Genomic DNA, 24,079 nt, shown 5'->3' on the forward strand with positions numbered 1-24,079 from the left:
ATTCATTTTAATTAATGTTGATATGTAGTCCTATAAAAGCTCACCATTCACCCACTGTATGTACTACATTTTAGGAAGAAAGAGTATATCCAAAGTAGAACAATAAAATTCACTAGGACTAAAAAGGTAATCTCAGTGACACATTTCTCCCCTTTATCACTCGTATCTTTTTTTTTTTTTTTTTTTTTTTTTGTCAGTTATGGGCCTTGAACTCTGGGCCTGGGTGCTGTCCCTGAACTCTTCACCTCTAGGCCAGCGTTCTACCACTTGAGCCACAGCACCACTTGCAGTTTTCTGATGGTTTATTGGAGTTAAGACTCTCTTGGACTTTCCTGCCTGGGTTGGCTTTGAACCTTGATCCTAAGATCTCAGCCTCCTGAGTAGCTAGGATTACAGGCGTGAGCTACCAGCACCCAGCTCTGCTCCAAATTTTCTATCCTCTTCTTTTTTACTTAGCGTGAAAGTCAATTATTTTCTGTCCTAGAAAACTAAAACCCGAAGTGGTCTGATCCAATATGGATTCCAAAGAAACCATGTCCTGTTACTCTTATTGTATTTTCTCTAGCCATCTTGTTTCTCACTGTTCTCCAATACTGCATGCCCAATGTTACCTTTGATCCTCTGCACTTATTTTCCCTCTTCCCAGAACCCTTCTTACATGTTAGCCCAAATCTTCACACATGTTTAAATATTCAGACTCAAATTATCCCTGATCACTGCTTTTTAATCTTTCCCCAATGGGCTTGCTATTTCCTCAACACCTATTAGCCTTTGGAAACTGTTTGTTGTACTGGGTGCTGTACAGGTGCCAGAGATACACCATTGAGACAAAACATACCACTTATAATACTAGTGATAAATTATGAGTGCTCACACTATTAGTATATAATGCAGAATATGTACCATAAATCATTTATTGACAAATTCTTGTTGTTGTTTTTCATTTTTTGGTAGTGATGGAGATCAAAGTCAGGGCTTCATGTGTTGCTAGATAAGTGCTCTACTACTAGGCCACACTGCTAAGTTGTGAAAATTAGTTTAGTAAGGTTTAGGATTCACTTGATTAGTAGTGACCTCACTCCTGGAAAACATGGAAATTCGAAATTCTTTCTGGAGAAGCATTCACAATTCATACCAAAAGCTTTGAAAGTATATGCATATATTTCAAAATGTATAAGTTCTAAAGCCATTATTATTATCATCATCATCATCATCATCATCATTATTTTCCTACTTCTGGAGTCTGAGGAGCCTAGGGCATAGTGCCCTCATCTGTTTAGCATCTGGTGGGGCTCCTGAGGCATCTTTTGCTCCAATCTTAGCTTATTCCATTTCATGTCTAGCTCTTCCTGATTCCAGGCTCTGTTGGCCAACAACCCTCAATTCACCATCAGACACAGAGGCAACAGCTTTCCACAGTCTGCGCTGGCGGCTGGATAGGGTAGACAATTGGGAAGAGTACTGGTTAGAAGTACAAGAATTAGGCTAACAAGGTTGATTTGTAGATTTCCCTTGATATCAATTTTCCATCCTTAATGATAACATGATACTTTCCTTCTGGTTCAGGAAGGAGACCTTTTGTGAGAAATGCCATCATCTTCCTTTAAGGAAAAAAAAAAAGACTGATTTTCTTGTACCTACTCTGCCTTTAATTCAAAATCACCAATATGTCAGAGTGACATTTTAAAACTCATTCAGAACCAGCTTTCCCAAATATGTAACATAATTTATTAATGTATTACTTTGTAGTCTATTCATTTTGTGTTCTGTGTATTCCCTCTCTCCTCTTCTACCAATCCTCAAGTGTAAGGTTATAGATTTTAGTTTAGGAGAATTTCTCATGCAAGACAAAAGGACTGAGATTAATTAGCTGAGTTGAATTTCTGGTAACTAGTACAAGTGGTAGGGCTTTTTTGGTCTTGTGTGTGCATGGGGTTGGGAGTAGGTTGTAAGGATTAGGGAATAGGGAGTAGAGTGAAAGTAGGCTTTTCATGACATTAGAACGTGAAAAAAATTACTATGTATAAAGGTGATACACAGGTCCTTGAACAAGGGTCTGGACAGTATCCCTGACCTTTTTTGCTCAAGACTAACACTCTACCACTTTAAGTCACAGCTCGACTTCAGTTTTCTGGTTGTTAATTGGAGATAATAATTCTCACAGACTTTCCTGCCCAGGCTGGCTTTGAACTGCAGGCCTCAGATGTCAGCCTTTTAAGTAACTAGGATGACAGGCATGAGCTACCAGCATCTGGCTAGGACGTTTTTTAATCCAAGAGTTCTCCAGGTCTGGGACTCAATGATCAATCTCCAACTTTTCTATATTATTTGGAATCTTCAGGTGAGTAAAGAAAACCAGTATCAGAAAGCAGCGCTAAGGAAGTGGTTGTGGAATATTAGTTTTAATATTCATAGTTTAGACTTAACACAGAAAACCTACATTCTCCAAGAGATGCAATCAGTATTCTGAGCTAGAGTCCAACATGTTTCTCCATGGTGACGATTGGAAATTATATCTCCTTGAAATAATTTTTATTTTTATTTTATTTTTATTATGAAAATACCATACAGAGGGGTTACAATTACATGGGCAAGGTAATGAGTACATTTCTTATCAAGCATTGTTGCCTCCTCCTTTGTTTCCCCTTCTCTTCCCATTCCCCCCCCCCAAACTTGTAAAGTTGTTTTTTCGAGTCTTGTACATCTCATTGTTGCAATGGGTCCACCTGTTTTTTTCCCTTCCCCTCCACAAATTATACCAAGATCAAATACAGTGAAAACAGGGGTAATTTTTATTTTTCAAAATAGGTTTTTATGTACTACACTACTCATGTTTTCAGAGTTTTGTCGTTTTTTGGTGGGACAATGAACTTAAGGGCTTTTATTCTGCAGCATGGAAAGCCACACCTTTGCCCACTCAACCACCTGTGCATTTTTAATGTCTTTAGTATTTCTGTTCTACAATTTAGGATTGATTATGAGCTGTCCTCTTCCTCTTGATGCCAACAAAACCGAAGCAAAATGAAAAGGTAACATGGACAGAGAAGGAAAGTAACAAACAGCAGCCCAAAGCCAAAACATTGCACGCTTGATGAATCAGACGGGAAACGTGGAAACTTGTGTACAAGTGCAAAGCTGGAAAAGAAGCAACAGGTTTGTGATAACCCACGGTGACTGGAACTTATAGTATTCTGTGATGCAATAGGTACCATAAACTGAAAGACAAGAGCTGGAAAACAAAAAGACAACTGATTAACCACGAAGGGATTCGAACCCTCAATCTTCTGATCCGAAGTCAGACGCCTTATCCGTTAGGCCACGTGGTCCCCATGAAGAAGCAGTTGTTTTAACAGTTACAAAAAGGATGAACTTTCTACCCGTATTTATCAGCCACACTATAGCAACAAGACTCAGTGACGCCTGCGTCGCACCCGCTTTTCCCTGCCGTGGGCTGTGCGAGCGAGGGGCTGCAGCGTGGGCTTTAGGAAAGGTTGGAATGCTAATCCTTTGTCTTGTAATACATGGCTGCTTCGCGAAGAGAAAAGCCCTGTAATTCCCGAGATGTCAGAACGCTGTGTTTTGTTTCTCCCGAGTGGTACGTGTAAAGATAAGCTTACTCCGATTTTCTTCCCTTTTCGTGATCGCCCACATTCACCCTTGAAGCCTTGAGGTGTTTGGTTGTTCGAAAACCCCATGTGGATAAGGTCACAGCGGTGCGATCACCCGGGATGGTGGTTTTCACCACCCCTCATTCTCCAGGCTCTTTCTCTGCTTGTTACGACGTGATGTCGGAGAACTGCCCGCAGTATTATTTCGGAAGTTCCCATATACTAAGGAGTGAAGCAGCACAGGACGAGAATATAGAAATTCCACCACCAACTCTTATGTTTAACTGACCAATGAATTCGAAAAGGCAGAGGCAACAGAAGCCATCCAATGGATGCCAAGCCCGGCTCCTCATCCTCTGTGGAGCAGAAAGTCTGCTTCTCCCAGTGCCTTGCTTCATTCTGCTCCAAAGCTCCTCTCTGGCATTCAGTGCTCTTTTCATCCAGGCTGCAAGTACATGTAACTAATACATTGGGCCAGACTCCGCTACGCTGGGGTAGAGTACAGAGTTGAGTGTGATTTGTTCAGCCATTTCCTATTACTTAGGGACAAAGCTCCTCCTTCACTGGGTGACTAGGAGGTGTTTTAAACATAGCCACTTAGCCACTTTTTTTTTTTTTAATTTCTCCAAACCCTGTTTTCTTACATAGCCCTCTTCACCTCTACGCTAGAGGATGGAGAAGGGAGTATTTGCTATCATAGACTTTGCTGCCTCACTCCTTCACCCATGGGAACTTAACTATTGTGTCTACTTACACTGTTTTCTTTTGCCTAGAATGTGCTTGGTTGCTTCCTTACTGAAGTCTTGCCTCAAAACCTGCCACCATTCCTGAAGTAGATAATTACACAGTTAATGCAGAAAAAGTTTTACTCAATTGCTACTGAATCCTCTAGATAATGATAGTGACACTTTTGACATAATTCCTGGAATAATGATATTATTCTATATCTCTAGAGCAACGAATGAGACTTTATGGTCTGAGTAGACAGGACATTTGAAGTAAACAGGACAATTCATGATCTGTACTCAGTGTTTGGTTAAGGGTCTACCCCACAAATTCTTCAACAACGTCAACTCCAATATTCAAGTGGACTTTTCTTGGCCAGCACAGCTGACTTATGTCCCTGCGTGTGTGCCATCACAGAAGACAGAGAACAAGAAAGTCTTCACCAGAAAGCCTTCACTAGCTTTTCTCTCTCCCTGCTCTCTCTCCCCCCTTCTTTCTTCCCCCCTCTCTTTGTCCTGCATTGTCTTCTTCACTGTAGTAAATATAGGTTAAGCTAAGAGTTTTCCCTGATCACTGAACTAGTAAATAGCTACAACCACCAGGTTTTCTTATTCCTTTCCTTCTGCACTTAGTATAGTATCCTTTTAAATAGTGCTTTCCCCCCCCCCCTCTCTTTTGTTTGCTCAAGGCTTGAGCTCAGGGCCTGTGTTTCTTTACTCAATGGTAGCACTCTACTACCTGAGCTACAGCAGCATTTCTGCTTTTCTTATTTATTTATGTATTTATTGGGTGGTTAATTGGATGTAAGAGTCTCAAGGAGTTTCCTGCCCAGGGATGGCTTTGAAAACTGGTCTCAGATTTCAGCATCCTGAGTAGCCACTGGTGCCTGGCAAGAAATAGTGTTTCACTGAAAGTATTTTCTTGTTTAAAAACATGTCTAGGTGTATTGGAGGCACAGGCCTGCGTGACCCCATTCGAGGACAACAGTCCAGACATCTGGCCACAACCTACGGGGATATGCAGAAGGTGCCCTATGGTGTTCTTCTGCATGACCTTGTAACACTCCCTTTTTGTGTGTAAAAGAAATCACCTGCATCTTGCTTTTTTTCTGTAACCTTTGATGTAACTTCTGAGCACAAAAAGCTGTTTTATGTTTTCTGGCTAAAAATAACCTTTTTAGTCTGTGAATAGTATATAAGGATGTAGGGTTTTTCAAATTAAACTTTGTCCATACCTGCTTGGTGTAGTCCACTCTGTCTCTGAGCACTACATCCCCAGGTCCTGATGAGGAATCAGCAACCACCATAGGTTGGTATGATAGCTCCTATCTGTAATTCTAGCTATTTAGGAGGTAGAGATTAGAAGGACGTTCGTTTGAGGCCAGTCCAAGCAAAATGTTTGGAGATTCAATTTCAATCAATTAAAAACTAGGTATGGTGTCTATCTATCTATCTATCTATCTATCTATCTATCTATCTATCTATCTATCTATCTATCTATCTATCTATCTATCTATCTATCTATCTATCTATCTATCTATCTATATCTATGCCTGTCATTCCAGGTACGGTAGAAAGCATAAATAGGATCGCTGTGCAGGCTAGCCCAGGTTTTTTGTTCCTTTAAAAAAATCTTATCTTAATTTTTTTTTAAACACACATTGATAGTGCAAGAGGGTTTTGTTGTGATTATTCTGTGGATATGTACAGTGTATTTTGCACTTCCTTTATCATATTCTTTCTCTATTTTCCAAAACACATTTGGAAGGCTTCTTTATGCTATCTTTATATTCCTTTCTGAGTCTAACAATGAAATTTCGTGAATAAGATTATTATAAATTATAAAGGAACCAATTTTTTGTACACAACAACTGAATCCTCAAGAGAGTCAATAATTAATTGCTTTGTTATGATTTTAATGTCCTACAGAAATATATTTCTGATTGATTCAGTAAGTTAGTAAATAATGGAAAGGGAATTTTAATTTTCAAAGCGAAGTAAAGAACTTCATTTACTGGGTAGGCATAACCTTTATTTTCTTTCAACATTAAATTAAGGATAATGAAGCTAGAAAAACAGATGAATCAGTTTCATAGCAGTCTGAAAGTGAATGAAAATATTTTTTCAGAGACTTTTTATTTATGGAATTACATTTTAATAAGTAAGAGGCAAGTGATATGTTGAACTGCTGCATTTATTTATGTGGTCATTGGTCATTATTTTAAAAAGTGTTTCAATAGGTGTTTCGTTCTCATTTCATAGTAATTTATTATAGGCATATTAGACCACCCTTGAGTAACAAAAATTTTATTCTCAGAAAATTGACTCAAAGCAAGCCTTATAAAAAAACTAAGTAGCATTAGGAAAACAAATCATGCCTAAGCATTCTAAAAAGCTTAACTAATGACTAGAAAATTTTAATTGTATATTTGCCTTCACTACTACTGCTGCTGCTGCTATTTTCTTAGCGAGGATACAGTATTCCATTAGAAATGATCTCAGAGCAGTTCAGTTTGATATAACAAATATGTAAGTATCTCCTTTATCCTAGCCTATCTGGCAGAAATGGCGGGGACACACGTGTACATTTGAAATGTATGCCTATCTTGCTCATCTACCTTTATCTGCCCCACTTCACCTATTATATAACTAGTTATTTAACTTTCCCCATACAAGCCTCAGTTACAGAATAAAGTACAGCATAAATAACAGTGCCTATTAACCAAACAACCCAGCACAGGTATGGACCAATTAGATTCTTTCTACAGAGCAAAATCTAACACATTAAGGCCAAGGAGTCTGTAAAGTTGAACCGACATCTTTGGTCAAATGCTTGTTGGTTAGCAAACAGATAATAAAGGTGAAAATGGGAAGCTCACAGAGATACAGAAGAGAGGTGATTAATGTTATCTGAAGAATTACACAGACAGGGGCAGAGATGGATGTTTGTAGAGACTACAGATACTGACAATAAAGAACGGGCAGTGCTGAGACAGAGGGTAACATGATTGCGTCACAGTGACAGAAGGTCAGCGTAATTAGATAAAAGACAACTTGCAACAGCAGTTTGACAGAGAGACAGGAAGACAGATTTGGAGAAAGGAGAGGAGAGAAGGGGAGAAAGGTTGGTATGAGGAAGAGGATAGGCAAACGGTAGCTTAGGTCCAAATGTAGCTTAAATTAGTATTAAAAGTAGGAAAAAAGGTGTCGCCTAGCAGAGGATGGTTTCGATCCATCGACCTCTGGGTTATGGGCCCAGCACGCTTCCGCTGCGCCACTCTGCTTCACTGCCCTGAGATTTCCTATTAACAGCCTTAAGTGTTATGTTGCCCACTAACATTCAACTCTACTCAATCTGCTATGTAAGCCCTCTTCCAATACTTGGTTGGTTACTGTAGGATGCCAATTGTTTGGAAGAATGTTGCTACTAGAATCGATGAGAAGACAAAAGTAAAAGAGAAACAACACGCCAGTGAGTTGTGAAGGGTAGCAAAAAGTTTACATAAAATGACACATTTTAACTAACGGGGGAAGGAAAGAAACTAGCAGGAAATAGAATCTGAACCTCGGCGCGAGTTAAGAATCATACCAAAGAATCGGTATCCGACCATGTATTTGCCTCCTTCGGGAAAACCTTTTTCTGGCCATACTTCCCTTAACTACGTGATAGGGAGATTAGGTTGCGATTTTCCAACTCTTTTGTAGAGTATTTTTGGACCCTTACAGCAGAAAGAGGGAAAAGTTAAAAAACCCGGGGTCCATATTCAACAGTATTGTGTTACAGAGCAACGCTCCTCAGCAACCCGAAAGCATCTCAAGCGGAAAATGGCAATCACTAAAATTTCTTTACTTTAGGCTGACAGTGAAAACTACGGAAAGGAATTTTTGGAGGGGTCTCAGCAGACAATAGAGCTCCGTGAACGGACATTCAAATCGTTGGTGACGTCACACCACATGTGGTTCGAGGGGCGGGGCTAGGGCGGGACCAGAGGCCTGGCGCCTTCAGTCTTCAATTAGGTCCGAAATCCGTGCATATAAGGCAAGAGCCGTCTGGCTCAGCTGCGTTTTGGGGACATTCTTGTAGCTTCTTCAGTATGTCTGGACGCGGCAAAGGCGGTAAGGGCCTCGGGAAGGGTGGCGCTAAACGTCATCGCAAGGTCCTTCGCGATAACATCCAGGGTATCACAAAGCCCGCCATCCGCCGGCTGGCTCGTCGTGGCGGCGTCAAGCGTATCTCCGGCCTGATCTACGAGGAGACCCGCGGGGTGCTCAAGGTGTTCCTGGAGAACGTGATCCGCGATGCTGTCACCTACACGGAGCACGCCAAGCGCAAGACCGTCACCGCCATGGACGTGGTCTATGCGCTCAAGCGCCAGGGCCGCACCCTCTACGGCTTCGGCGGCTAGGAGCTCCTCGTAAAGCCCAATTTACTCAACCAAAGGCCCTTTTCAGGGCCGCCCACATTCTCTATGAAAGAGCGAACATTTTCTTTGGCTCAATGTTCCAAATGTGGTTTGTTATCTCCATGAAGTTGGTGTAGTTCTAAATTCCGGCACTGTAGTTAAGTCTCCCCTGGAATCTCCAGTTTATTGACCCATACGTGCGGTTTTTTCTTTTTCTTTTTTTTTAGAACTAAACACCCTGCGCTAGGTTCTTCCCGCGTCCCTCGGAGGCTGGGAAAGCCGGCTTCCTGGTACGGCGCTCAAAATGGCGGAACAAAGAGCCGCGCGCCCATTTGGCGCGAAGGGGAAACCCAGGAACAAAGTACGAGTGTGAGCGGAACTGCCCCGGGCCTGGGCGGAGCTTGCGTCCCAGGCCCGCGTCCCAGGCCCTGCTGCGTGAGCTACGAGCCCTTCCTGGCCTCTTAGACCTGTGTTGGGTGAGAAGTATTCATGGAGGCAGCAAAGAGCTGATAGAGGCTTAATTCTGATTTCATATGGAGGCACTAAAAATGCAGATAGGATGTTAATTAGCTAGTAGTGTGATTGTGGGCATGACAATTCATCCTTAAGTATGCAATACTTTAATGCTTTTTCCTTTAAAGCTAAATTCCCTGAATTCTGTACGCAGTCCACATTGAGAACATCCCAGTTGTGCTCTAGTTTTTAGATACTTTGGTGCTTTCAAATATGCAACACTTAGCTGGTTCTGTCTCCATTCTGCTAGAGAATCCTTGTTCCCTTCCATTTAAGACATTTCCTGGGGATCAGATCTATCTAATATGTTCTTTTGCTCTTTTGATGGGATACATTTTCTTGCCTCCTGTTATGTAAGATAGCGGTGATTTCTATAAGCTTAGTTGAGATCAGGTTAGTAGTCTTGTCAGGAAATTATCGATGATATGTATATTCTCTTGCACCATATCAGGGACATGGGAATTCCATTGTAAAATGGGGCTTTTTTTCCTTGTGAGTAATCTGTAGGGCCATTTTGGATTAAGAAGACCAATGGTATTAATAGATTTGACCTTTAAAAGATATATTCTTGTAAGTATTGAAACAATCAGATGTAGATAAGGAACTTAGAGAAGAAAAACATATTAAAAGAAATGAGCATGTAGTATGCCTCAGGCAGTGTTTTATACTCTTGGAATTGTAACAGTGAATGACTATAGTAAATGCAATTCTACATTCACCGTTTATATTTTAGAGTGTAAAAGTGTAAGCAAAATAAAACAGTGGATCTGATGGTGCTAAGCGTCATGGTGGTGAATTTTGAAGGAAAAAGTTTATAATGTGTGAAGAGAAGTAATACTTCAAATGATATGGTCATCCAAAGCTTCATAACTGATGGGAAAAAAGATACTGAAACCTAAAAGGAGATAGGCTTAAGAAGCAAAATGAAAGTGAATAATTCCTGTACGACTTTGTAAGTTAATATTAAGTATTTACCTTGTACTTTGACTGAGGTGGTAGTTGTGAGCAGAAGACTGAAAAGGTTCTGATTTATAGTGTGAAATGACCTATTTGCCTGATTGATGGAAAATCGACTGATAGACCTGGGTAGGGGCAAGGAGAGCAGTTGGGAGGCTGCTACTACTACACACAGTGACTTGGACCAATGTGTTAGTGATCGATAGATTCTGTATACATTTAGAAAGATTTAACACTTTTTAGCCTCTTTTTTTTTTCCCCTGACCAAATGATGGTAGGGGATGAGAGAAGGAAAGTTCATAGATGATTCTGATAATTTTAGCAATAGCCACTGGAGGGAGAAAAACAATTACTAATAGAGGAAAGAAAATGAAAGGAATATGTTTTGGAGAGAATTAGAGGCTTAATTTTGATTATCCAGAGAGTCTGAAATACTGTTAAGTATCCAAAAAAATATGAAATGGTTGGGTATATCTAAAAGAAAATGTGAAATGATTGGGTTTTGGAGAAAAGAAAATATTTACCATGAGTCGAAAAACAAGATCAGGGATGGGAAGGTGGCCCAGTGGTAGAGTGTTTGCCTTGCATGCATGAGACTCTGGGTTTGATTCCTCAGCACCACATTAGCAGAAAAAGCCAGAAGTGGCGCTGTGGCTCAAGAGGTAGAGCACTAACTTTGAGCTGAAGAGCTCAGGGACAGTGCCGGGGCCCAGAGTTTAGGCCCCATGACTGACCAAAAAGAAAATAAAGAAAAACAAGACCAGATGAATTTTCTCAGGAAAGAAATTTGATAATGAAGAGAAGCAGTTTAAAAACTGAACCAGGCTAGAGAAATAGTGTTTGTTTTCAAGCTCTGTCGCTTAATACGTTATGATTTTTTATTTTTTATTTTTGGTAGATCGCGGGGCTTGAACTCTAATGGCCTGATGCTGTCCCTGAGCTCTTCAGCTCAAGGCTAGTTAGCACTCTACCACTTGAGCCAGACCACCACTTCCACTATTCTGGTGGTCAATTAGAGATCAGAGTCTCATGGATGTTCCTGCTGGGGCTGGCTTTGAACTGCGATCCTCAGATCTCAACCTCCTGACTAGCTAGGATTACAGGCATGAGCCACCAGTGCCTGGCAATACATTATGATTTTATGGGTATTTCTCAATTAAGTCTCTTTTTCTCTTGTAATTCTCAGGTAGAGTATATCATTATTTTGCAGATGTAGGAAAGTGGGTTTGGTAATAAGAGTATGTAATAAGACTTCAACATAAACACAGCCTTTCCACAGATTTTGGGTGATCTATGAAGATCCAGGGATCTTCCTCACAGACTTTTTAAGCAATTATCAGGCCTCCTGAAATATTTTGTTGAACTCTGCTTAACACTTTAATTTTTATCATGCCTGATCCAGATGGTTCCAAGAAGATGGATCTTTAGATAAAAATCTGATTTGGGGCCTGGAATGTGGCTCAGTTGTAGAGTGTTTGCCTAGCGTGCATGAAGCCCTGAGTTTGATTCCTCAGTACCACATACACAGAAAAAGCCAGAAGGGCACTGTGGCTCAAGTGGTAGAGGGCTAACTTTGAGCAAAAGAATCCAGGGACAGCTGGGTGCTGGTGGCTCATGCCTGTAATCCTAGCTACTCGGGAAGCTGAGATCTGGGGATCACAGTTCAAAACCAGCCCCAATAGGAAGAGCCTGTGAAACTCTTATTTCCAATAAACCACTCAGAAAGCTGAAAGTGGTGCTGTGGTTCAAGTAGTAGGGCGCAAGCCTTGAACTGAAGAGCTGAGGGACAGTGCCCAGGCTCTGAGTTCAAGCTCCAGGATTGCCAAAATAATAAAATCTGATTTTTTTTTTTGGAAATAGTTGGGTCATGACTTTGCTGAAAACCTCATTTCACTCAAAACCCAAAGTTCTTTCAATGGCCCACAAGTCCCCAATCTCTAGCCCTAATTACTTCTTTATACTTAATTGCCAATACTTTTTCGCTCCTTTCTATTCCACTTTCATTACTCCTAGAACTTTCTTGAAGTACATGTCTATTTCAGAACTATGTAATGACTTCCCTCTGCAGGAGCAGTGAACTGCCAGGTCTCTATAGGTAACTGCTACCCCACTTTTCTTCAGGTTTGTGTTTGAATGTCATCCTCTCCAGGAGGTTGTCTTATACTAAGCTCTCTGCAAACTCCATAAACAAATACCAGGCTTATTTTTTATTGCCCTGAGGAGCCTGCAATTTTCTTTTTCGAAAATTAAAACACCACAATGAAAATCAAAGGAATGGAATAATAGTACATAGGATATCTAGTGAGAATGTAAGTCAAATCACTGTATATTAGCAGGTATTTTTGCGAAGGGCCCTACTTAAGGACCTTTCCTTCCTTTTGTCTTTCTTCCCTCTTTCCCTCCCTTTTTTTGTTTTGTGCTGGTATTGGGGCTTGAACTCAAGGCCTTGTGCTATTGGGTAGCTTTTTCAATGAAGGCTGGTGCTCTACCACATGTGCTCACAATTATATGACTAGGTGGTTTACAAATAATAACCACCTTTTTTTTTTTTCCCCTTTTAAGCTACATATCATTTACTTTATTTTTTGAATTTTAATTGTATGCTAAAATTCTCTAAGGCATTTTTGTATGCCAGGTGCCTAACATGCTTATTAAAAAGGTGTCAATAATTGTTGAATGCATAAGTTTTGGTTTCCTTAACATAGGCAAAGAAGGGTCTGCAGCAGAATTTCTTATCTGTGAAACAAACAGCTGAGATTTGAGAGAAAGCCAAGTAGAGATAGTTATCTTTAAGGAGTTGATTCTTTCCTTCCTTCCTCCTCCAAATGTAAAAATACTATTAACATTGTGGCATTCATCCTTTGTTTTTTCCTCCTGTAATTTTATATAATAAAAATGAAAATATATTATTTGGTAACTTTTTTTCCATTGTATCCTACCATTATATTTGTTTATTTTTACTACAATATTTAACAGCTGCATAGGATACATAAACCTTTTTATTTTTGCCAAACTCCTAGTATTAAACATTTATATTTCTAGATTTTTAAAACAAGAATTGCAATAATAAGTAGAAGTTTAAAATGATTACCATTTTAAGTTTTAAGTTTTAAAATGATTTTACAATAAATGCATATAGAAAAAAAGATAATATTAAAGAATGAGTAAATGGAGCTGAGGGGGAATATAGACAGGGTAGTCTTGGTCTCCTGCTTAGTTTGCAACACCTGTGGACTACTAGTTAATGTAGTACTTACAAGCCTAGTCTCCATCTTTCTTTTTTTTTCTTTTTTAAAATTGTTATTCTTAAGTAGTTGTACAAAATGATTATAATTCCATAAGTCAGATTATGAGCACAAAGCTTCGTGGTCAATGTCACTCCATATTTCTTGTTATGAGTTAAATTGTATCTGCTTCAATTTCATCTGATAAAGTCCTATCACCTGAAAATATGACTGAATTTGGAGAAATAGTCTTTAAAGTTATAAAAATATCGGTGTTTCTCCCCCTCCCCACCTCCTGCCCCAACTGATCTAATTGCAAGAAGGGATTTGGGCATCAGTACAGAGACATCATGTGAGGACAGAGAAGAAAACTGTCTACCAGCCAACAGAAAAAGCCACAGAAGTTAATTGTTGCCACAGGGTTTATCTCAGACTTAGTGACATCTAAATTGTGAGAAAATAGGTTGTTTAAGCCACCACTCATTCTGTAGTACTTTCTCCCTGAATGCCCTAGCGAACTAAACAAACAAAACCCCAAACTTAACCATTTTCATTTTGTAATTCATTTGCTTTGAATCTTTGCGGTGGTCAGTTCATAAAGATGAACACAAAACATGCACGCACACCCAGAAGTATCTTTTTTTCCTTTTTTTCAGGTTTGTTAGCTAGTATGCCTGTTACAAAATATATTAATGACAAAAGCATACATATTCATTTAAGTTATTTAAGATGACGGGGAGTCTTCATACAGAAATCAGTCAGGCCTGAGTAAAAGCAGTCACACCTATGATTTTATGCTGTAGTTGATTAAGAGAGTGGATAGTATTGCAGAAACATAGACCAAAAACATGCTAATGTTAATGAACTGGGGGTGATGATGCAAAAACCTTTTGTTCAGTTTCCTTTTTGGGGTCAGCATGTTTTACAGTAGATACTTAGACAGCATAATTTCTTACACATGCAATTTCTCAAATTTCTTCACTATTCAGTATGTCAAGATATTTTATATTTTTTGGGTAGTATATATATATATATATATATATATATATATATATATATATATATATATATATATATATAAATATATATATATATATATATAAAATATATTTTTTTGGTCCGGTCGTGGGGCCTGAACTCTGGGCCTGGGCGCTGTCCCTCAGCTCAAGGCTAGTGCTCTACCACTTGAGCCACAGTGCCACGGCTGGCTTTTTTCTTTTCGCTTATGTGGTGCTGAGGAATCGAACCCTGGGCCTCAAGCGCTCTACCACTGAGCTACCTTCCCAGCCCAAGGGTAGTATATTTTTAACTCCACCAATGTATATTCTGTAGGGGGTTCACAAAACTTAGTAACTATTTTGTGGTTCCTTCAGAAAACCAGGAACTAAAGCATTAATGATTGTAGTGGTAGTAGCTACTAGAACTAGAGCCAAATACTTCAACCCTGGGGCTTGAGGGAGCTGATGTTCTTCAGCTATTTATGGTTAGCAATATACCCCAATGAGTTTTCTTTGGAGTTACTGTCCAAGGATATGATTCCAGGCCAATTAAATCTCATCAGGTAGCTATTTTCCTATGTTCTAATTAAAGAGCAAATTTATGAAGTTGCAGAAATTCATCATGAGCACCCTCACCTCAATATTTTTGGCTTAAGATATATTGGGGAAATGTAGCAACAACAAAAAGAATATGGACTGGGAAGGTGGCTCAGCGGTAGAGTGCATGAAGCCCTGGGTTCAATTCCTGGGCACCCATTCACAGAAAAAGCCGGAAGTAGTGCTGTGGCTCAAGTGGTAGAGTGTTTCCTGAGCAAAAGAAACTCAGGAACAGTGCCCAGGCCCTGAGTTCAAGCCCCACGACCGGAAAAAAAATATATGGAGGAAAAAGAATCGTCATGAGGCAGTAAAGGGAGCAGGAAGAAAAGGAAGAAAAAAAAAAGGAATAAATTAGTAAGCAGCTCTTAAGATGCTTATTCTTTTTACAACCCAACACCTCTGATTTCTGCATTGAGTATTGTGAAAAGCTGAATCTCCGAGATTCAAATGGCTGACAGACCCAAATACAATATTAGGGATGGAATCCATCTTCTGACTGGGGTCACACAGGTACCCAGGAAGGGTTAACTCCATTTTTGAGGCAGTGACCCTTTGTTGCTTGTTTAAACTGAAAGGTTAAACCTAAGATAAGCAAATCCTGTGAGCAAACCTAGACCACCAATTATCTCAGCTAGCAGAGCAATATGTGGTGGAAATCCAAACACCTGGTTGTTTGCCTTTGTAAACTGTAAATGTTTAGCTCGGGGCTCTCCTAGGCTCCGCTGTGTCACAGTGTAGGATGAGGCCCGAGCTGCAGCCCGTCTAAATAAAACCTTGCTTTTACATAGCAGAACGTCTGACTCTCGGTGGTGGTCTTGGTGGGGGTCCTGCGACTTGGGCACTACACCCAGTATTTCGGGAAGAAACTTAAATTTACAGCTCTTACTGGACTAATTTCAGCCACTACAGCTTTTGGAAACTCATCCCCCCCCCCCCCCCCCCGCGCCTCCCCAGGACCGTGATCAGAGAGTTTTTGGAATTAGCCAATCACATTGAGATCTGATTATTCGTTTGAATCCCTCATTTGCATAGCACTCAGTTCAGGGACCGTATGTAAATCCGCCCTTTGTTTCAGAAAGTCTTTTTGTTTGCTAGCTTTCCTTATTGTGATTTGCTAAAATAAAGCTTGGCATTGTATCTGAGGTCTAGATTTTGTTGAAATGACTAAATGGGCGTTCCTGTGAGGGTATCAAAGGTTCCTGGAAAATAATGATTTTGTTGGAGAAGGAAGTCTTTTAAAGGACTCGGATGGCTTCCAAACACATCAGATTTTTACTGCTTATATCTAAATTTCCATATTCCTGTAACTAAGCTCGCACTCCAGAAAAAGTGCCAAGTGCACATTACTAATGTAATTCAGGAACGATTAATTCTGAGAAGACATGCAGATTCCAGAATGGGGGAAAGGGCCAGGTAGAGATGTGTCTATGAAACAGCTGCCAATAACGTATCCATTAGATGACAAATTGCTAAATATTCAATTTTTTACAGTGCTTACATGTAGGTGCACTAAAATCCGTTTGCTATAGACTGAGGAATTCTTATAGAAATGTAAGGAAACTACAGTGGAATAGGGCGGTGGTGTCCTGTTTTGTGGGTAACTGACATTAGCTGGGTATTTCTTTCTAGCATGCTGTAACTCTTCTGAAGACATTCCCTAAACATCAGAGTATATGAAACGCCAGCACTTACAACCCCCTAGCGTACCCACTACCAACGTGGCCAAGTTTGTTTGCAGATCTTTCAAAAAATAAGTGAGTGGCTCTTAAAAGAGCCTTTGGGTTGTTTGGCTTTCCAAGTAAACCAACAAAATCTACTTGGAGCTGGTGTACTTGGTGACGGCCTTGGTGCCCTCGGACACGGCGTGCTTGGCCAGCTCCCCGGGCAGCAGCAGGCGCACGGCCGTCTGGATCTCCCGGGACGTGATGGTCGAGCGCTTGTTGTAGTGCGCCAGGCGAGACGCCTCGCCCGCGATGCGCTCGAAGATGTCGTTCACGAACGAGTTCATGATGCCCATGGCCTTGGACGAGATGCCGGTGTCCGGGTGCACCTGCTTCAGCACCTTATACACGTACACCGAGTAGCTCTCCTTGCGGCTGCGCTTGCGCTTCTTGCCGTCCTTCTTCTGCGCTTTGGTCACCGCCTTCTTCGACCCCTTCTTGGGCGCGGGAGCGGACTTGGCTGGTTCGGGCATGTTCGGACTATTACCCCTGGATTACAATGAGCGAGTGAAAGAAGGGCCCGAGCGCCCTAATTATTTGCTTGGGGTGGATGCAAATTAGCACTTGTGAAATGAAGGACTGTGGTTGGTCCTTTTAGAATCTTGGCCACTGATAGGCTACTTTATTCTATTCCTTCATTGGCTAGTGTTCTAATCCCTTAACCTTTCAACCTGAAACGTTTATGTAAATTAGGACTAGATATTATTCTTAGACCTGCTGGTTGATTGGCTAAAATGTGAGGACTGCCAGTGCTATTCGTTAGTTCAGAAGCCTACCCTACTGTATAAATATTAAGCTGTTGGGTGTTTATGCATTCTGGAGTGGTTCTTTCCTCGTTTTAACTATGTCTGGGCGCGGAAAACAAGGAGGCAAGGCCCGCGCTAAGGCTAAGACCCGGTCTTCTCGGGCTGGACTGCAGTTCCCTGTTGGTCGTGTCCATCGCTTGCTTCGTAAGGGCAACTACGCCGAGCGAGTTGGTGCTGGAGCTCCGGTCTACCTTGCTGCGGTGCTGGAGTACCTTACCGCTGAGATTTTGGAGTTGGCCGGGAATGCAGCTCGGGACAACAAGAAAACTCGCATCATTCCCCGACACTTGCAGCTGGCCATCCGCAATGACGAGGAGCTTAACAAACTACTTGGCAAAGTGACCATCGCTCAGGGCGGCGTCCTCCCCAATATTCAGGCCGTGCTGCTGCCCAAGAAGACCGAGAGCCATCACAAGGCTAAGGGCAAGTAAAACGGTCCGTGTAGCTGTCTGCATTCAAACCCAAAGGCTCTTTTCAGAGCCACCCACACCTTCATATGAGAGCTCGTAACAATCGCTTGGAAATGATGTTTCATAAGTTGCACAGTTTCTGTGGTTGCAAGTAGGTGGGTTGTACAAATGTCCTATGTTTGTGGTACACGAAAGGTTGGAGGAAGCAAGGGAAAGTCAAGTGTGAAAAGTGGTATTTTAACCGACCCAGTGTTCCTGGTATCTTCTACAAGAAGGGAAATTAGGAAGTAAACGGTTGCCAACTCACTCAGGCAGTTTTCAGGTGATGTCCCTGGTACTCTGCCGTCCCTCGACTCTGCTAGGTGGAAGTCCTGGAAGTAATCTAAAATATTACTAGTAAACTTAGTACACATTTTCAAGGTGTAATCTTTAGAATTTACTTCTTCCACATATGGAAACTTAACATCCCAGAGTTTGGTTTCTTATGGACTTATCAGGGAATCATGGGACAAAATTTTGGAAAACATCTCCCGAGTAAGACTACAAAGAAATGGAAAAAATAACTCATTACCCGGCATATGTAACTAACTTCTGTACATCGCATTTACAATAACAATGAGAAAACAAGAAATTGGAGGAAAAATTATACGTGATACCACGATCCAATCTGAACATTTCAAGTGTTTTTTGCTTTTAAATTTTTTCTCTTTTACATGTCCAATGACTTGTTTGAAAATATTGTAATGAAAGAGGTCTAGTACAAAATTTACGCTTGGAACCCTTCAAAAGAAAAAAAAATGGAGAACTGGAAAATTCAGTAATTCATTTAAGAGTTTCAAAATCTACCAATCACGTTGTCGCTGCTCTAGCCAATAGTTTTATTGGGCGGGACTTTTGAAAAAACAAAACAACGGTTTAGGCCAATCAGAGCATTCCTACGTGTATTTAAGGGCAGCTGCTGTTTTCCTAGTTCTTGCCTCTTCGTTATAGGGTTACTATGGCTCGTACCAAGCAGACCGCTCGCAAGTCCACCGGCGGCAAGGCGCCCCGCAAGCAGCTGGCCACCAAGGCCGCTCGCAAGAGCGCTCCCGCCACCGGCGGCGTGAAGAAACCTCACCGCTACCGGCCCGGCACCGTGGCGCTGCGCGAGATCCGGCGCTACCAGAAGTCGACAGAGCTGCTGATCCGCAAACTGCCGTTCCAGCGTCTGGTGCGCGAGATCGCGCAGGACTTCAAGACCGACCTGCGTTTCCAGAGTTCGGCAGTGATGGCTCTGCAGGAGGCTTGCGAGGCCTATCTGGTGGGTCTCTTTGAGGACACCAACCTGTGCGCCATCCACGCCAAGCGTGTCACCATCATGCCGAAGGACATCCAGCTTGCGCGCCGCATCCGTGGAGAGAGGGCGTAACGTGTTCTTGGCACTGGCTGAAACTTAAAAGGCTCTTCTAAGAGCCACCTACTAATGTCTGTAAAAGTAGCTGGGAAATACTGTTAGCCTTTCAGTGTCTTTTCTTTCCGTTGCTGTATATCGTGTGTTTCCGCAAGGAGACTTTAGGTGCAATAAGCCTTCTGAGGTAGTCAGATGTATAAATGACTATTTGTCTACTTAGGTAGAATTGGTAACGCCTTGGAGATTTTTCCGTACTCAATATTGAGCTTGTTGGTGGGAAAAGGCTTGTGTCAATCAGGTTTTGTTTTCTCTCCCCCCCCCCCCCCCCCTTAAGATTGCTCTCATAGCACAATGGTCTCAATGTGGCGTTGGAAGTATTAGTAAAATTACCTTTGCCTGCAACCTCAATCATGACGAATTTTCTCTTCGCGGCTTGAACTCAGGGCCTAGCTCCTGGCTTTTCTGCTAATTGCTCATCCTCTACTTCTTGCGCTACACCTGCAGTCTGGGTTCACTGTAGGAAGGAGGCCCAAGTAATTTGTAAGTAGGTGTTAAAAGGGATAGTGCTATTCATATAGGTACCTGGGGCTAAAAAAAGCGGAAGAAATTTAAATCCTGCTTGAGTTTGAATTTATAAGGACTTACACAATAGAACGTGACTTGACTGTAGTTTGCCATTGCTTAGATACTGCTCTCTGAGAAGACTTTCTGGCTTGCTTAACATTGCAGCAAGAATCAAATAGTGCTTTTAGAATAATTGAGGGGAAGAGTTAATGTTTGAGTATGCTGAGACAGCAACTTTCATTGTACCATCAGTGATTGGTACTGGATATGTTCGAGGATGCTATACGAAAAAAACATTCTTGGCCTCTTGGCAGATATCGAAGATGCCCTTCGAATTGTCACATGTCTTTTCTGTACACACAAGGTCCTGTTTAAGTCAGCTGATACTTCTTCATGGCCACCTTGGCAGTTCACCATTTGCAGATATTTTCTTTTTAAAAATCATTATTGTATGACATTTTTGAATACATGGAAGAAGTTAAGAATTTTTAAAAGCCTATGTACTCATCCACCTCCCACAAAATTTGCCAGAAAGCATTTTGTCAGGACCATTTCATTCCATTGCCTTGTTATAAACCGGAAAATGTTTTGTTTGTCTTTGACATCATGTAGAAACCTAATTGTTATGCCTTTAGTATTTTTGCAGCAGATAATATTGGTGATTTTAGAATTAATGAAAAGAAATAGTGATGATTTTAAATTTTATTTAATGCAAACACATTTGTTGAAAGTTAATAGTGGCTGCATTGGTGTTGCATTTGGGGAATCAAGTAATTGAGATTTTGTGCAATATATACTTCATATGCTTTTTTCTTTGTACCAACCTGTGGCATGAACTGAGGATCTGAGAGCTTTTGCTCCAGGCTACTACTGTATCACTTGAGCCATAGCTACACCTGTGGTTAATTGGAGATAAGAGTCTCACAGACTTTACTGCTTGGGTTGGTTTCAAAGCCTCAAACCTTAGATCCCAGCCTCCTGAGAAGCTAGGTTTACAGTTGTGAGCTACTGGCAACTGGCTGTTTTTTGGTTTTGTGCATGGGTGTGTTTAATGGTGCTATACAAGTTTTAATTCAAGAACTCTATGAACTACTTTTCTCTGGATGTTGGTTGGGTAACAAATTATTTTTCCTCCACTATGAATTTGGAGAAAAGGAAAACCAGAGCCCGGTGCCCGTGGCTCACGCCTGTAATCCTAGGTACTCAGGAGACTGAGATCTGAGGATCGTGGTTCAAAGCCAACCCGGGCAGAAAAGCTGATGAGATTCTTATCTCTAATAAACCACGAGAAAACTGGAAGTGGCGCTTTGGCTCAGGCGGTTGAGCGCTCGCCTTGAGCTGATGAGCGCAGGTACAGCGCCCAAGCCCGATGAGCGCAGGTACAGCGCCCAAGCCCCGTGACCGACAAAAGAAAAAAAGGAAAACCAGTAAAAATTAGTTTTGTGTTGGATTTCATTTATGCTGGAAGAACATTACCAGTTTTATTGTTTTAGACAATTTTTTTCTGCTCCTAGGTAAGAAAATGGGTTTACGTGATTGCAAATTTGAGTACTTTCTGAGAGCATGTTTATTGTTGTAGAGGGTCATTTAGTTAGTACATGATTTGGGAGAATGGACAGCATCCTACTACCATTTGTACTCTCTGTATTTGGCATTTAAATCATTTGAGACATGGAGATGCTAGGGCTTGGAGACATGGCTTAGATGAGAGATCCCTCCAAGGATTTTGGAGGCCCTGAGTGCAAATTAAAGTACCCCTAAAAACCCCCAAACAAAGCAAAAAACCCAAATGGAGATACTAATAATGGAGATATACCTTGCTTGAAAACTGTCCAGATGATCAGTCCAACAGTAATTTTATTACTTTGAAAGTCTGTAGCAGGCATCAGATAAATTATTTCATTTAATGCACAGTATCTGTATGGATTTGAGGTCATTATTGGATCTACTACAAGGACTACGACATGATAGCATAGTGAATTGAACTTGCTCACAGGGTTCCTCTAGATAATCAAATCTTGGACATTAGTTATTCCTGGGGTTAAGACAGTATGACTTCATGTATTGCATTCACACCTATTTTATTACATTCACACTCATTTTTATCTTATGATATTATTTCACTCTTTCAACAAAGATTGTTTATTGAGTTGAGCTCAAACCTATAACCACTTGCTAACCACTTGCTAAAAATCATGGTTTATATGCTTACGGCATGCTCAGCCCTGTACTTGTGGCAATCCAGCAGTAAATCATAGGCACAATCCGTTTTTTTTTTGGTCTGTCATGGGGCTTGAACTCTGGGCCTGAGCCCTGTCCCTCAGCTCTCCAGCTCAAGACAAGCACTCTACCACTTGAGCACCAATTCCTGGCACAGTCCTTTCTGTGTGGAGTTTATTCATTTTGTTTTGAGCTACAGAAATAGACCAAAGATATAAAAAAATGAGATGCTAGTACTTCATATTGGTAAAGAAAAGAAAAGAAAAATGTAGATAAGGTGGATAAATACTGCCAGAGAACAGTTGCAATTGAAAATAGCTTTGAAGGGGCTGGGAAGGAGGCTCAGTGGTAGAGTGCTTGCCTTGCATGCCTGAGGCCCTGGGTTCAATTCCTCAGCACCACATGAGCAAAAAGAAAAAAGCTGGAGTGGCGCTGTGGCTCAAGTGGTAGAGCACTAGCCTTGAGCTGAAGAGCTTATGGACAGGGCCCAGGCCCAGAGTTCAGGCACCACGTCCAGCCCCCCCCCCCCAAAAAAAAAAAAAAGAAAAGAAAAGAAAATAGCTTTGTAGGAGACTTCTTAACAGGACACTGAACATAAGCCTGAAATCTGGAAAGCAGTGAGATATTCCCAAATCTGTAAGAAGATTCTTCCACAGTGAAGAAACATCGTACCCCATTCCAAGTTTGGACATACTTGAGGTTTTGGGCTTCTATACTCAATTGTCTAAAACCAGGGTTGTCTTTAGTTTGCAGGTAACTCCATGTTGATTTGTTCTTGTAATTTTCCAAATATTCTTCCAGGTTCTTGAGGACACATGGCTAAGATAATGGACAAAAAGGAAGAGGCAGAAACAGAGAACTCTTCAGGAAATGGAGGACTGCCTGATTCAGTATACTAGTATTTAAGGAAACTTATAGTATTTAAGGAAAGTTATGCAGTAATTTACTTAATTTTTTAAAAAAGAGATCTGGACATCTGCAAAATCAATATTATTAATTTACTTTTCAGAAGAATAGCAAATGTAATATTTCTCAAATAGCTTCATATAACAGTACACTTTCTGAGACTTCATTATGCTAGGTATCTATAAATTAGTACAAATGAAACTGCTCATTTGATTGCCATTAAGCAATATGTAGTGAAGCTCCACAAAAGTTTTGGGGTAAGAGGAATCACAGAGATGGTGGGACAAAGGGTGAACTAATTCAGTGGTGAAACTCATTACACATTTTATGGAAAATGCGGCCAGGCCCGGGGGGGGGGGGGGAGGGGGCCAGGAGGAGGAAAAAAAAAACTGGGAGAAAAGTAGGGAGGGGGTTAAATAAAACCCCCAAACGCACCCATTACCTGACTTATGTAACTGCAATCCTTCTGTATATCACCTTTACAAAAAAACCCACAAAAAACAAAGAACAAAAAAAAAAACCACCCTAAACTTTGCTGGGCACTGGTGGCTCACACCTGTAATCTGAGCTACTCAGGAATCTGAGATCTGAGAATCACTGTTCAAAGCCAGCTTGGGTAGGGAAAACAAAAAACAACAACAAAGAAGTTTTGACATAGTGGCAAAAACCATAATTTAAATTTAAATTTTTTGTATTTAGGTACAAAGTAATTTCAATTTAAATTTCCCATAGTGTGTGTGCACGCGCGCATATGAGTGTGGGCATGTGCAGTTCTGGGGCTTGAACTCAGGGCCTGGCACTGTTGCTGAGCTTTTTTGCTCAAGGATAGCACTGTACCGCTTGAGCCAGCTTTTTCGTGGTTAATTGGACATCAGGTCTTAGCCTCCTGAGTAGCTAGGATTACAGGCATGAGCTATGGGTGCCGGGCAATCTTTAAAACAAAGTTAAATATATTAAAATTATTTATGATAAAGATGAAACACATTCAGTTGCTGTTTCTTTTTCCCCCAAGTATGATTTAAAACTCAGAGAGGGGC

The 24,079-nt window shown here is 41.0% G+C and overlaps 4 protein-coding genes and 2 non-coding genes across 8 annotated transcripts; 3 read left to right on the forward strand and 3 right to left on the reverse strand.

The window, feature by feature from the left end:
* Positions 1–3,253: 3,253 nt before the first annotated feature.
* Trnar-ucg (transfer RNA arginine (anticodon UCG)) lies at positions 3,254–3,326 on the reverse strand. The gene has a single exon. It is a non-coding gene; the product is annotated as a tRNA-Arg (tRNA).
* Positions 3,327–7,374: 4,048 nt separating this feature from the next.
* Positions 7,375–23,102, forward strand: LOC138828360 (histone H3.1). Of its 3 annotated transcripts, XM_070024400.1 has the most exons (3): positions 7,427–7,457; positions 8,964–9,026; positions 18,953–19,611. In XM_070024400.1, the coding sequence occupies exon 3, from the start codon at positions 18,960–18,962 to the stop codon at positions 19,368–19,370; it is 411 nt and encodes a 136-aa protein (XP_069880501.1). In that variant the 5' UTR covers positions 7,427–7,457; positions 8,964–9,026; positions 18,953–18,959; the 3' UTR covers positions 19,371–19,611. The 3 variants fall into 3 exon arrangements, 2 of the variants coding, with proteins under 2 accessions (XP_069880500.1, XP_069880501.1); XM_070024399.1 differs by lacking the exon at positions 8,964–9,026 and having other exon boundaries at positions 7,375–7,457; XR_011372234.1 differs by lacking the exons at positions 8,964–9,026; positions 18,953–19,611 and adding an exon at positions 22,938–23,102 and having other exon boundaries at positions 7,393–7,457.
* On the reverse strand, positions 7,546–7,617 carry Trnam-cau (transfer RNA methionine (anticodon CAU)). The gene has a single exon. It is a non-coding gene; the product is annotated as a tRNA-Met (tRNA).
* On the forward strand, positions 8,295–8,819 carry LOC138828363 (histone H4). The gene has a single exon (XM_070024404.1). The coding sequence runs from the start codon at positions 8,428–8,430 to the stop codon at positions 8,737–8,739; it is 312 nt and encodes a 103-aa protein (XP_069880505.1). The 5' UTR covers positions 8,295–8,427; the 3' UTR covers positions 8,740–8,819.
* Positions 16,817–17,232, reverse strand: LOC138828362 (histone H2B type 1-C/E/F/G/I). The gene has a single exon (XM_070024403.1). It carries the CDS (start codon positions 17,217–17,219, stop codon positions 16,839–16,841), a length of 381 nt encoding a protein of 126 aa, XP_069880504.1. The 5' UTR covers positions 17,220–17,232; the 3' UTR covers positions 16,817–16,838.
* LOC138828361 (histone H2A type 1) lies at positions 17,591–18,954 on the forward strand. The gene has a single exon (XM_070024401.1). It carries the CDS (start codon positions 17,591–17,593, stop codon positions 17,981–17,983), a length of 393 nt encoding a protein of 130 aa, XP_069880502.1. The 3' UTR covers positions 17,984–18,954.
* Positions 23,103–24,079: the final 977 nt, after the last annotated feature.

The sequence above is a fragment of the Dipodomys merriami genome, unplaced genomic scaffold (genome assembly GCF_024711535.1).
Source record: "Dipodomys merriami isolate MVZ:Mamm:240054 unplaced genomic scaffold, mDipMer1.0.p SCAF_16, whole genome shotgun sequence".
Classification (NCBI taxonomy): Eukaryota; Metazoa; Chordata; class Mammalia; order Rodentia; family Heteromyidae; genus Dipodomys; species Dipodomys merriami.